The sequence below is a fragment of the Porites lutea genome, chromosome 1, assembly GCF_958299795.1.
Source record: "Porites lutea chromosome 1, jaPorLute2.1, whole genome shotgun sequence".
Taxonomy (NCBI): domain Eukaryota; kingdom Metazoa; phylum Cnidaria; class Anthozoa; order Scleractinia; family Poritidae; genus Porites; species Porites lutea.
In genome coordinates, this window is record NC_133201.1 from 31,243,181 (window position 1) to 31,256,297 (window position 13,117).

Below are 13,117 nucleotides of genomic sequence, written 5' to 3' on the forward strand. Positions count from 1 at the left end.
GCAACGCGTGGCTACACTAAAAACGGCTGGGTAGCAGACTAGTAGTCATGCTGACCTTGGAGGGGCCACGGACATAGCAGCCCTTTCTCTCCAGCCCTGTCCACTAAAAGATGAAGTAAAACGGCAAGCCCTGCGGATGTTTATACCTGCCCAAACCACCTTACTTGCGTTTCTTTACCGTGGTTATGATGTCATCAAAGGGCCCAATGAATGGCCTGATTCTATCTTTGACTGGATCGTTAGTGATCTGGTCTCTGTATGATACGCCAAGCAGTTTCCTAAAGCACCGTATCTCTCAATGGTCAGCAATTTCGTTAGGATGTCCCCCGTCAACGTCCAGGTTTCGTAGGCGTATAGTAGTACTGAGATAACCAGGGAGCACATAAGTCTGATCTTTGAGCTTCGAGAAAAATGTTTATCGCTCCAGATGGTCTTCAGTCTTGACGTGTCTTGCTAGAGCTGCTGTTGTCTGTACAATTCTGGACGTTACTTAAGGCTTGAAACCTTGATCTGTGACGACTGCGCCCAGATACCTGATACCGTCAACCTCGTCAAATTTTTCACCGTTGATCCTGATGTCAATGCTGTTGCCGTTTGGGTTGTTGTTCATCAGTTTTATCTCCTCTGCAGTAATTTCCATGCAGAGGGCTGCGGAGATCTTATCCAGGCTACCCACCTGAGAGGCTAGTTCCTCCTCTTTTCCTGCCAAACCATCAATGTCCCCAGCAAAAGTTAAGTTGGCAATCGCTCTGCCTCCAATGCTAACTGTTCCTTGGTGATCTTTTAGTGCGTCAGTCATAATTCTCTCCAGAAAGATGCTGGAAGGTGTCGGTAAGAGTAAACATCCTTGTCTGATTCCGACTGCGGGTCTGAACCAGTCACCTATGCCTAACGTGTGTAAAGGTGTAAAAATAAATGATTGAATAGGTTATGCGTTACGCTCAACCCCACCTCAGCATATATACTAATGGCATCACAAAAACCGCAATCCACATAAACTGTTCTCTATATATCATATATGTCTTTTTATATCGCAAAGAATTCACTTGGTTCCAAAACGATTACCAACTCTATAACATACACCTCTCCGTTCTTCTCTAATTTCCTACAGTTTATGACGGCAACAAAAAAAGTTGATTTCCCTCGATTGGAAAGACTCAGTGAATTAAAGTTACAGGGCTATAATTTTGCGAACCTACGACTAAAGAATTTGACTTCCTAATGGGAATAACTGAAGAATCCCTTTTTATTACCGGAAGTGGCAGACAGTTTCCGTAATAGAAAAAGTGCTTTCTGTTTTACTAGCTGTTCAAAATTCGTATTAATGTAAAAGCTAATGAAATGTGTCCACAAGGACCTAGAGAGGTCAGTCTCTAAGAATGATTATAAACGATGACTTCGAGTTTTTCAAGTCGTAGCTGACTGCTGGCATATCCTGGATTTGTGTGACCTTTAACAGGTTCTTTTGAGAAGTAAGAACCGTGTTTCCGTTTGTGAACTAATAACAAAATAATAAGAATCAGCACCAGCAGGAAAACAGACGATGAGAGGAAGATCAAAACTATATGCCAAGTTTCCAGTTTGGTTCCGTTTTCCAAGGAGTTTTCTGTTGCGGATGGGCCTCTGCCCCCTACGGCCACTGTCAAAGAGAAAACTTGCAGCTCTTTTTGGTCAGCATTAGGTGACGCGGGCGCGGTCGTGACGTTTACAAGCGCGATGGTGTTTTCAGCGGCGCCTAATCGTGCCGCGAGGACAAGGATGCAGGAGGAGGATTGCATTGTACCGAGAGAGACTGGCGATGGCTGGATACTTCCATCAATTGAAGATTGATTACTGTGTACCTGTTGAAAAGAAAACAAACAAGGTAAGTCATTGAGGGAGGTTAAGTCACATGAGAAAATTAAGAAGGCTATCCGAAATGTAATATCTGTGTTACAGCGGTTACCACTAACTCGCGCCCTCGAGGGGTTTTTTTCTCTCTGTTTAAACCTGAGGTTTCGTGGACGCTAATCAACTTTTTCCATGGTTTTCCTCGCGCTCTGACAGAGATGGTTCCCTCATCGCTCAATGAAGGGCGAAGACTTAAAGAATAATTTCGAATGACGACGGCGTTTTTCAGGAATTGTTTCATTAAGATAATACCCCGCGAGCAGAGGCTACATTTTCGCGGTATGAGCTGGCGTGCGAAAAGTAGCTACTCTTTCGTTTGCTACAAAATGAAAATATTTGTGACGAGTTCTCGAAAAAAAGTAAAAACATGAAGCATCGTTACACGTATGCGTAAGCTAAACCTCAAAAAGAAAACAGAGATTTTGCTTTTTACCACTCTTTTCGTAAAAACTAACCGTTTGACGTAATGCAAATCTGCAAGAAATCCAGGCGGGATTAAAATTAGCCTCCCAGTGACGTTCTTACGGGTTCGTCACGTGTTCATGCCTGCCTGCCCACGAGGCAAGTTTAAAATGATTAACCGTGTTAATCCTGACAAGCGCCTCGTTAATTCGTCGTCATGGCCTTAGTAATCGTTTAGCTCTTACAAATCTACCCATGGTACACTGTTTGCCTCTGGACTTTGCATAAGCACCGTTTTTCTTTTCTCTTGGGACGATTATAATGAAACTCCTAAGAAAAGTGGGAACAATAGTTTGATGGTAGGGAGGGGGGAAACACAGTGCATCCTGGGAAGATGTGGAGGTTGAGAATGCTAGTAATCAGAGAGTTTCAGCAACAACGACGGCGACGGCTAGGAGAACGTCACTTAAAAAGTGAATTCGCTCTGCCTCAAACTTTAACGCGCTTATTCCATCTTGTTTAATTCGTCAAATGCTGGCAAATGTTTTTGGAGTTGAGTTCTAGATGACTGTATGGAAGTTCAGAAAAAACAACAACAAAAAAAAAAAAAAAAAAAAAAAGGGAAAGTTGTTGTCTTGTGTTCCCGTCCTCGACAAAACGTGAAATTAGGCACTTTCACGTTGTAGTCGTTCAGTGACGGCTAAGAAATGTACAGAAAATCGTGATGCGCTTGCAAAGTTGTTGTTTGGGTAATATAAACCTTTTGCTTTTTCAGTTGCCCTTCTCGTTGCCGTCGCCGTCCTCGTCGCTTAAGCTCCCTAATTATAACTCACCAGAAATGTGAAGGTTTCAGATGATGCCAAGTTCTTTATAGTGAAGTTAACCTCCAGCTTCTGCCCGGGCGACAGGGGGTAGTAATCGTTAGGTGCCACAACCTCTAATCGCACGTGTTTCAGTACCAATACCTTGATTTGAACTAATGTAACCTCCTTTACGCTGGCACTGTTTGACTCTGAAATTGCCTTTACAGTCAGATTCTGCATCTCATTAGCCTCACTAAGTGACTTGATCATCACGTAACCATCTGCACTGACATTTGATTCCAGTGCAAGGCTGAAAGGAATGACGTAACTGATGATATTGGGTGCTTTAGTCACTTCAAAAGAGAACGATCCCGCGGAGCCGAGATTGAGTAGTGTAAAAGGGACCTTGGTGGTGTTCCCAGGATAAAGGGACACAGCTGTGTTGCTTGGATTGGCTCTGAGGGACACAATATCTGGAACAAGACTGATAGAACAAGTGCCCATGTTACCTACGAGGTCTAGACCCACGAAAAGCACTCTGGGATGACAACAGATTGATGTGAAAGAAGCGGTGATAGATGTGTTTACTGCACCCTGATCGAAAGCATCGACTGAAAACAATAATGGATACACACGAAAATAAGTGTCGCATTCACTGTTGTATGCTAAAGGCTGGTTTTCACAAGCGACGGAGTTGGAGTCCGAGTCCTAAGCAGAATCGTAAGAGCGTTTATAATATAACTCAGTGAAAATCAAAAATTGGAGTTGTAAGCAGAGACATAAGTGCGACGGGAATCGGAATCAGAACGTTACTTTCAATTTTCTTCCGAATGCGCTTATGACTCCGTCGCTGCGACCTAGTGAAGCCCAGATTGCCGGAGTCGGAAGCAGAAGCGAAAGGCTAAACCCATCACAATGCACATTCCCACGCTTTGTGATTGGTTTAGTTCTTCCGCTTCTTCTTGCGACTCCGACAAGCTAGTTTTCACTTGACCGCAAACGACAGAGTAGTACGCGGAATCAGAACGCTGTTTTCACTAGATCGTAAAGGTCTACGCTTCTGATTACGACTCCGACTCCGACTCCGTCGCTAGTGAAAACCAGCCCTAAACATTAGAAATTTTACACCTTCTTATCTCATAGTCTGTGAGACAATTGTTCAGCTACGTGAATAGCTCTGATAGCAATAGTCTCTATAAAATATATTCAGTGTAGTCTGGCTAGGGTATATTTCGTTTACTTGCAGAGTACTCAGTATTAAATACTGATTGAGTGTAAAGAATGAAGTCATTAATCTTCAAAACACAAAGTGTAGTAATTCTAAGGCTGCATAAACGTCTCCTACCTCGAAGAGTTCCGTTGTCATTGCCTTGTGTTGTTATCGACGCCAGGCCTTCTCCGGTATCTGTGAAAATGACATGTACATGCCACGTGCTGAAAATGCACTTTGATCTGTCATGTGCATTGTTGCAATTTCTAGTTTGGTTAATTATGGTACATGATGGAGGAAGAAGATCTGGGTCCTGCAAAGTTTAATTGGATGTTTTCAGAAGAGAGGTTGATAGTGGGCCGGTGAGTTGATAAAACAACCTGGCCACCTTAGAAAGATTAAGCTTATTAGTAACTATGGCAGCGGACCGTTACCTACATCTGTCACTGAAATATGTTTGACGAACCAATGAATACCAAAAGAGCAATAATTCGATTGAACGAAGTTCAAGTGTGTTGATTTATATCAGTCAAATCGGACAAATTTTGTATCAAATGGTTAAACAACTTACTCCACAAAGGTAGCCTCCGAAAACAGCCGTTTCTCCTCGCCCGTCGCTGCTGGGGACGTTTCGCGAGGAGGAACGTCTGCGACTCAGCGACAGAAATTACATACTGATGACGTAAAATCTGTCCGGAATCCGGTCATAAGCGCTGATTGGACGACGGACTAGTTACATTGTTTCAGCTATTGTTTACGAATGACAAACAAAAGGCTACAAAGGTCAAATGTAAACACGATGAAACAGTTAATATTTGTGGAACATATTCCTCTTTAGAAGAAGCATTTGAGTTTTGCTGGAGCTCCTTCCCAGATGAACACAATACTTTACCAAAATCGACCAGCAGAACGTAAAATTGAACAAATTTGCATTTGGAACCCCATGACTGCCGAATTTATTATGTAAACATTGATTTACGTCAACTGTATGGAATTTCTGTCGCTGAGTCGCAGACGTTCCTTCTCGCGAAACGTCTACAAGCGGCGAGGAGCAAAAAGAAACGGCTGTTTTCGCAGGCTACCAGAAAGGCGGCAAATTATTCTTTTGTCGTCTTTAGTTTATGATAATTGTCCCTCAATACATCGTTGCCAGGTGAAAGTTGTTTTGAATTCTCCACATTCAGTTCTGTTTGAATTTCCTTTATTTATTTGTCACACAATAGTATAAATTACAAATAATATAAAACAAGTATATATAAAAAAGAAGTGGCGAGGAGACATAACAGAAACGTAACCATAGGAGCTTATGAGAGGCTAGGGCTCGAATAAAGTAGGTGTATCACAAAAAAACTTTACCTTGTATCTAGACAAAGCCACTTGAATAGAAAATAATGTCACCTTCCTCTCGTGTATAGTTCCGGGTTGTATAACAGCTTTGACCGTCAAATTCTGTGGCTTTCTGACCCCACCAAGAGACTTTATAACAACTTGTACAGCTGCACTGGCATTGGCTTTTAAAACGAGGCTAAAAGGCATTACGTAACTAATAAGCGTGGGCGCTTTAGTCACTTCAAATGAGAATGAACCTTTAGAGCCGAGGTTAAGTAGTGTAAAAGGGACCTTGGTGGTGTTCCCAGGATAAAGGGACACAGCTGTCTTGTTCGGTTCGGCTCTGAGGGACACAATATCAGGTACAAGGCTGATGGAACAAGTGCCCATATTTCCTACGAGGTCAAGACCAACGAACAGAACTCTTGGATTGCAGCAGTCAGAGGTAAAGGAAGCTGAGATGGATTTGTTGACAGAACCCTGGTTGAAGGCATCGACTGAAAAGAATATCACAAAATAAGTTGTTATTGTGAAATGGGTTGCTAACTTTATACAGCCTTTACACATGACGTCACTTCCGCCACGTTGGTGGCCTGAGAACGCAGACGTATTTCCGATCGTCGCTTCTCTCCACCCGGAAAGTAGACCGAAAATACGTCTGCGTTAGCAAGACTACTATGCTGGTGCCCCCTCAGCACGCCACCCCCCCCCCCCCCCCGCACCCCCCAAAATAATAAAATAAAACAGTAAAATAAAGATTTAAAAGAGCGGCCATGTTGGAGTCGCAAACAATTCCTGTTGGAGTTGAACTCTTTTTTTAGGTAGACACCTTCTTTTGCGGCAACAAATTTCCATATCTCTGCTGGCCATGTGACTTAAAACGCCCTATATATTTAATTTAGGAAAAAAAAATAATTTCCGTCATGTTCTGACACTTTGTCGTTAACAGAGAGACCTAATAAGGGCTTAATGATTGCGTTGGAGTATTTTGAGACGGGGTCAGCTGTTAAAGACTGCTATACATTTTGAAGGTAGAGCCAACAGAGTAGTCTCTTGCAAACAGTTTTTGTAAGAGTGCAAACGATGGTTATAACTCTTCCAAGGAAAAATTAAATGACTCTTGAAACCAGAATCAAAACAAATCAAACCTAAAGGCGGTTAAAACGTTAAGCGTATGATCAAGAGCCATAATCCCATTATGGCTCTTGGTATGATGAATCATTTACTTAAAGACTAACAAGCTCCAAGTCCTACCGTTTAAAGTTCCATTCCCATTGTCTCGAGTCGTTATTGAGAATATTCCTTCTCCGGCATCAATGAACATGACATGTGCGTACCACATGCCTGATACGCACTCTGGTCTCCCGTAAACACTTGCACATGTCCCGGTTTGGTTTGTTACAGAACATGAGGGAGGAGAGACGTCTGGGTACTGCAAATGCAAAAATCGAATGTGTAGTTCCAAGAAATGTTATTCCAGCCCCCCCCCCCCCCCCCCACGGAGGGCACTTCTGTTTTAGACCCCCGACTCCCCCTGGAATTTCTATTCGACCACAAAACACCGATTAACGGTAAAATAACTGATAGCTTGCTCAACAGAACAGCTGTTAGTTTTTAATAACTCACCAATCTTACTCGGAGCCCCCTGAAAAAAAGACCTCGACCCCGCCCCCCCCGGCTCCTCGGAAATTGCCTCCTTTTGTACCCCCCACCCCTTTCCCTCTGAATTTCCCTAGGCCTCCGTGAGGGAGGGGGGTTGGGGTTAAGGATATTTTCTGGATCTACACAATACAATAAATGACTTTTAGCTTATGGCTTTTGCTTTTGTTTTTTCAATAGCACGCGAGTTCCACGATTTCGCTTAAAGATCAAAGAACGCATTTCTAGAATGATTTCCACATAAATTTTAGTTTATTGCTTTTGTGACCTCAAATAATTGGTTTCTCCAGGTTTGCGGTAGTTTGTTCAAGTGCAAGGCATTAGACCTGTCCGGAAAAACTTTGACGTATAGTATGGTATTGGAATAAGTGATCTATATAATGGAGTTTTCCACGAGTCAGAACTGGTCGGCCAGACCATGGCCGGACCTGTCATTTTGACAATGAAAGAGGCTTTTTCCAAGAGTTTTTTCTGAAAAACCATCGCCTTCGGAAGACATACTTTTTAGAATTTGACTGATCTGGCTGGTTAGTTTTGATTAAAAGCAATATTTTTATTACGACCGGAATAGTCTGGCGGTTAGTTATGACAAATGAATGGAAAGCACCCTAAGAAAACATGCAATTATTGACGGGTTCCCATTCCTCTCCTTATCTTGGCCCTCATGGGATCAATTTCTGACTTGCCATATTTCACTCACCTTGGATGCTACAGTAACAAAGAAAACCATGAAATTAACAACCTGGGTGAAGTCAGAATTCTGTGACGCAAATACAGTGACAGTGCTTGTAACACCATATGTTGCGTTGCTAGGGGTAAGGAGGGTAACTCGAAGAACCAACGTGTCATTCTTTCCCAAGGTGCCTTGCGAAGGACTAATGCTTGTGAAATACCGCAAGTCATCAGATGCCTTGAAATATAACTTTTGCGTGTCCCCGGAGTTTTGAACATCGATATCCACCTCCAAAGTCTCACCAGGGAAAATAGAGTTTGAACCGTTTATATTGTCAACGTTTTGAGACAGTTTAATGTCACCAAGAGTAAATAAAGTTGGCTTTACACGCTGAAAGCGGGTCCTAGTCTTGTCTATTCCTGTCACCTTGAGTCTAAATGTCTCTGCAGAAGGAACAAAGGTAACGAAATAGAAGTTCTTGTAGTAGCCTTGCCCTTGTGTGATGTTGAATGTCTCAAGGTCTGTTCCGTTTAAATCCACGAGCGTTAAAGTGCTGACTCTGTCTATTTCCTTACGTCCAACAAAATCTAATGTGAGCCACAGGGTTTGGCCTGAAAGAAAAGGAGTACCGGAATAAAGTGACATAATGTAGAGCAACCTATCCTTAATAAACTTGTAGACTGCCGGATAGAAAATTCTTTTTGCAGGTCGATTTCTTTGAGTTTTCAAAGAAAAGGTGTCAACATGGCACAAGGTCGATAGCTATATATAAAGCACTTGTCAGTGCTAATTCATGAGTGATGACGCTGGAACAAAGAATGACCAATAGAATTACATTATATCTCGACGATTCTTTAGACATGTCCGGCTGTACTAACTTTCGAATACACACAAGAGAAATCGTGGAAGGGCAAGAGTCGGACGTTACACCCCGGTGGTAAGCTTTCTTAAACTTGTGTGCAGATCGGTCTCTTATTTCCTTTGCATCCAAGGAAATAGGAGACGAATGCACCAAGTATTGCTGATAATCAAATGACACACAAGAAAGAACTCTCGTTGCGTCAAATTCCTGCTTATACGGAAAAATTTCAGAAATATGCCAGGGAGAATAGCCACTATAGGAGTTAACTGATACATTTAAACTTAAAACAAAGAAGAAGCTAAGCTAAACTTGATACATGCCCTTGTTCCTATGGGCACACCCCTGTGGTAAGTAGACAGAGAGCTTACTAAAGCACCGATGTCATCGAGAACATCTAACAAGAAAAAGGTTTGTAAGCAAAATTTGATTGGTTTACCTCTTAACGGATTTCCCACAACACGCCTTGTAATTCCTCGTTCCAGGTCTTCGACGTCTAAAAGCTGATAGGTGAAATCCAAAGGACTAAAGCCGGTTACTTGCAGAGTATAGGGACCAACACAGGAGACCGTCATGTTCAGTAAACCGCTAACCAGGCTACTAACTTCTAATACAAGAAGTCTACTTGAGGAGGTTACAATTTTTTCTTGCAAAGTCGCGTTTGCTGCAAAAAATTCAGTATGAAATTACTTCTTTTTTACAACTAATTTTAGATTGCTATGTCAAGCGCAGCTTTTGTCCAATCCCTGTTAGGCTTGTTGTTCTTTTTTTTCCGCCTTCTTTACCTGAAACGATAGCATTTCTTCATTTATGATTTGTCTGTTTTGGTCCATTTACTTACAGATTTTCCTTTACTTGCACAGGTCGTTTCTAATACCTGTTATTTTTCAGCGGACCAATATCCTCATGCAGAAAAGGGCAATAGTATTATCTTCTCTTTCTTCATGACAATAGTTGCTATGAAAGGATTTAAGACTAGATTTACCATGTAAATCGTTAACATTAAGTTTTGATACTCTTTCATGACGCGATTTACAGTTGTAAAAGTTTGTAGTTTTGCAGAAATAGCTTTCTGAATTGGTATACAGTAGTTAGGCCCCACGTGGTGGGGGAGTACTCAGCAAATGTTTGTACGGAGAGGCTCTGCCCCGAGGTTCAAACCCTTACCCTTTAACATATACCATTCTTCTCGAAAAAGGCAGCCACCGCTTTCGTATACTTTCTATTGACAAATAGAACCCTTCACATACTTTGTTTAAGACTTTGCATCTCTCTTAACTGCTGTAAATGCACTTTCTTTTAAATTGGAATCAATCACTAAATTAGAATGTTTTCTTCTCTTTAAAAAGCCATAAGTTCATGTCTTAGCTCTTTTGGGTCCTTTCACAGACCCAAAAAACAGATTTCCCTACCCTTTTATATACTTCAACAATTGAAATTCATACCCTTTCATATACCTGAAGCCTTGAAAAGGTACCCCTTTCGGGCGGAGCCTCCCCGTATAGACCATCATAGGGAGTACCCCCCCCCCCCTTCCCAGAAGCTAGCCTGCGTCGCAGACAGTCTAAATATCAAGTTCTCTATTTATAGTTCTCGAGTGCTGGATAAAGGCGATGTTACACGAGACGATTCGCAACAACGATTTTTAGCAAAACACAGCGTTGCAACATTGTTTCGAATACATTTAGTTACAACATTGTCCCAACGTTACAACGATGTTTCACGCTAAAAATCAACGTTGTGAATCGTCCCGCGTAAAATCACCTGAAGTCCAGCTGCAACGCAGGTTAATAATAGCCAGTGTTTTATTACCTTCCACAATTTGGATGTCTAAACTGGGAGACCCAGCTGCTGTGAGTACCAGAACCAAGCTTTGTAGCGAACTATCGATATCCACGAAATAAGACTGACCACTAAAGTACTGAGCTCGAGATTCCTCTATGTTCAGCAGCTCAACTTCTTGCAGGTCAACAGAGGAGTTAACAGGGCTTCCGGGATCGATTATTTCCACAAGATCAGCCACCTCAGATTTGGTAGCTTGAAAAACCTGTCCACCAGTTTGGCTAGCGATTGACTGGTACAGAGCTTGACCTTGGGCGCTTCTCCTTATACGGAGAAACTCTTTGAAGCTATCGGATTGCTGGACGTTTCGTCTTTTGCGACGACTACATTGACCGGACAAAATCAAGTTAATCTTCACCTTCTTTTTCTTGGCCAGAGACAAGACTTCATTTTCTCTATTCTCATCTTTCACATCAGCATCCGAGAAGTAGTAGATGTTAGTCTCGGGAAGACAGTGGAGCAGGGCCTGGTAAAGACCCGTCATGCCTAGCTCAGGGCAGTCCCCGCCTCCAGAAGCCCTCAGATTGTTAACAGCTTCAATGACTGTTTTTGCATCACTTGTTACCGTAACAGGACCCACCTCTAATAATGAAAAAAAAAAAAAAAAGTAATTGCAATGGTAAGCTAGCCTGCACCACAAACGAGACTAAACCCTGTTAACTTCGTCACCGAAACAGCGCCGAAATCCTTGCTCTGGGCCTCCTACTGTGTACCAGGATTTAAGAGCCCGTCATGATTGGTCAGTTGAAAATACCATTGTCAATTTGCCAATCAGGCTGAAAGGAAACTCGAAACGCATTTTCTGCAATTCGTGGAGTCCGTTGGGGGACCTTACGAAACTACCATGGCGACGGCAACGGCAAACGTCAAAAAGCAGTGGGTTTAGTAAGCAAAACAACAGCTCTGCACGTGTATCACGCTTTTTTGTACATTTCTTTGACCAAATTTTAAGTTTTTCTTGAGGACAGAACGGCAAGGCGTTAAATTCGACCATTTCTGTTTGAACTCAGGAGAGGCCCCTTCTCTTCAGCTCCAACATAAATTCCAATCTTTTAAGTAACTGGGCGACTTGGGATAATCGCGAAATGGGTTGAAATAATGCGGAGTCTATTTTTCAGCAAGGTTTTCATGGACGTCGCCGTTGTCGGATCGTAAGGTCCCTATTATTGCTGCTTCGCGGACGTTACCAACCGAGGTTTGATTACGTCTGCAGGCCTGGTCTGTTTTGATGATCATTCTTCACTCTCATCTACAACCGCAGTTCAAAAATGAATTATTTCATATACTTCACATCCTTTGATAAGCAAGTAAAGTATCTACTGCACTGTGTGAATTTGCTAGCTTGTAGTGTAATTAGTGCAATAAGTTCGAAAAGAGTGGGCATAGAATGAAGCACATGTAGTTTAACGGCGAACTGAAAGTCACATGTCTGCCTACTCACCCTCTATGAACGACGGGTCACATGCTTGACTCGTGACGGGTAACCCAGTAGCAAATACTACGTATGCTTGAATTCTATCCCATTATGGACCAGATACACTAGACGTACATGTATATACTTACTGCCTTTGTCTCACTTCAAATAAACAACAAATGGAAGCGTACAAATTAAAAAAAAAAAGTACTAGAGTACTGTCCCGTTATATGATCCGAAAAAGGGTATATTACAACCTTACAATATACGTGTTGCACACAAACCGATAACCACTTTACAGCGACTGCTTACTAATGTCAAGGACAAAGACAAACCGGGGGACAGACAGGGAGCAGTATACAAGATCAAATGCTGCGACTGCCAGGCTTCTTACATTGGTGAAACCGGCAGAAACCTAAGCACGCGACTGACCGAACACAAACGAGCTACGAAGAATGGTGACGTCAACAATCACATTGCTGAACACCATTTAAAGACGAAACATCAAATTGACTGAGGCTCTGCGACATGTATAACGTATTCTACAGACTACTATCAACGTCTTACTTTAGAAAGCTGGTTTACTAACTTAGAACAAACGCCACTGAATCGTAGCCAACAGTTACCAGCGCCGTACAAACGACTTATTGACGAGATCAAGCAAAACTAACTACGAGAGAATGACAATTTGACTAACAATAGACGACTGTTTAACTGTGACAATAGACGGATCGAAACGCACCAACTACTGGTTACGAGTCTTCATAGGCAATAACATCACGGCTTAACTGACAGACGACCAAAAACATCACGACGTAATTGACCAATCAGATCAATAACCAGAGCATAATACCATCAACTGACGTGATACAACTCACTTTGACTCTGAAGATGACTACCGCACAGGTTGTCGAAACGTCAGTCACTGTCAACAACAACAGTCCTATTCAGGACTACGTCCACCCGGACAATCAAACTTAACCTACTTTTGTACTTAACTTTGTTTGATACGTCGTTAAACTCTTATTAATTAACA

General features: G+C 42.2%; 1 protein-coding gene across 1 annotated transcript in view; it reads right to left on the reverse strand.

Moving 5' to 3' along the window:
• Window positions 1–1,001: 1,001 nt before the first annotated feature.
• LOC140948259 (uncharacterized) overlaps window positions 1,002–13,117 on the reverse strand; it is a 20,689-nt gene continuing 8,573 nt past the window's right edge. The window contains exons 4-11 of the mRNA XM_073397490.1: window positions 10,638–11,249; window positions 9,265–9,489; window positions 7,994–8,577; window positions 6,889–7,066; window positions 5,662–6,131; window positions 4,441–4,618; window positions 3,126–3,706; window positions 1,002–1,841 (exon numbers count right to left, since the gene is read on the reverse strand). Coding sequence (XP_073253591.1) covers window positions 1,374–1,841; window positions 3,126–3,706; window positions 4,441–4,618; window positions 5,662–6,131; window positions 6,889–7,066; window positions 7,994–8,577; window positions 9,265–9,489; window positions 10,638–11,249 — 3,296 coding nt within the window. The 3' untranslated portion in view covers window positions 1,002–1,373. The remainder of the gene's footprint in view (window positions 1,842–3,125; window positions 3,707–4,440; window positions 4,619–5,661; window positions 6,132–6,888; window positions 7,067–7,993; window positions 8,578–9,264; window positions 9,490–10,637; window positions 11,250–13,117) is intronic.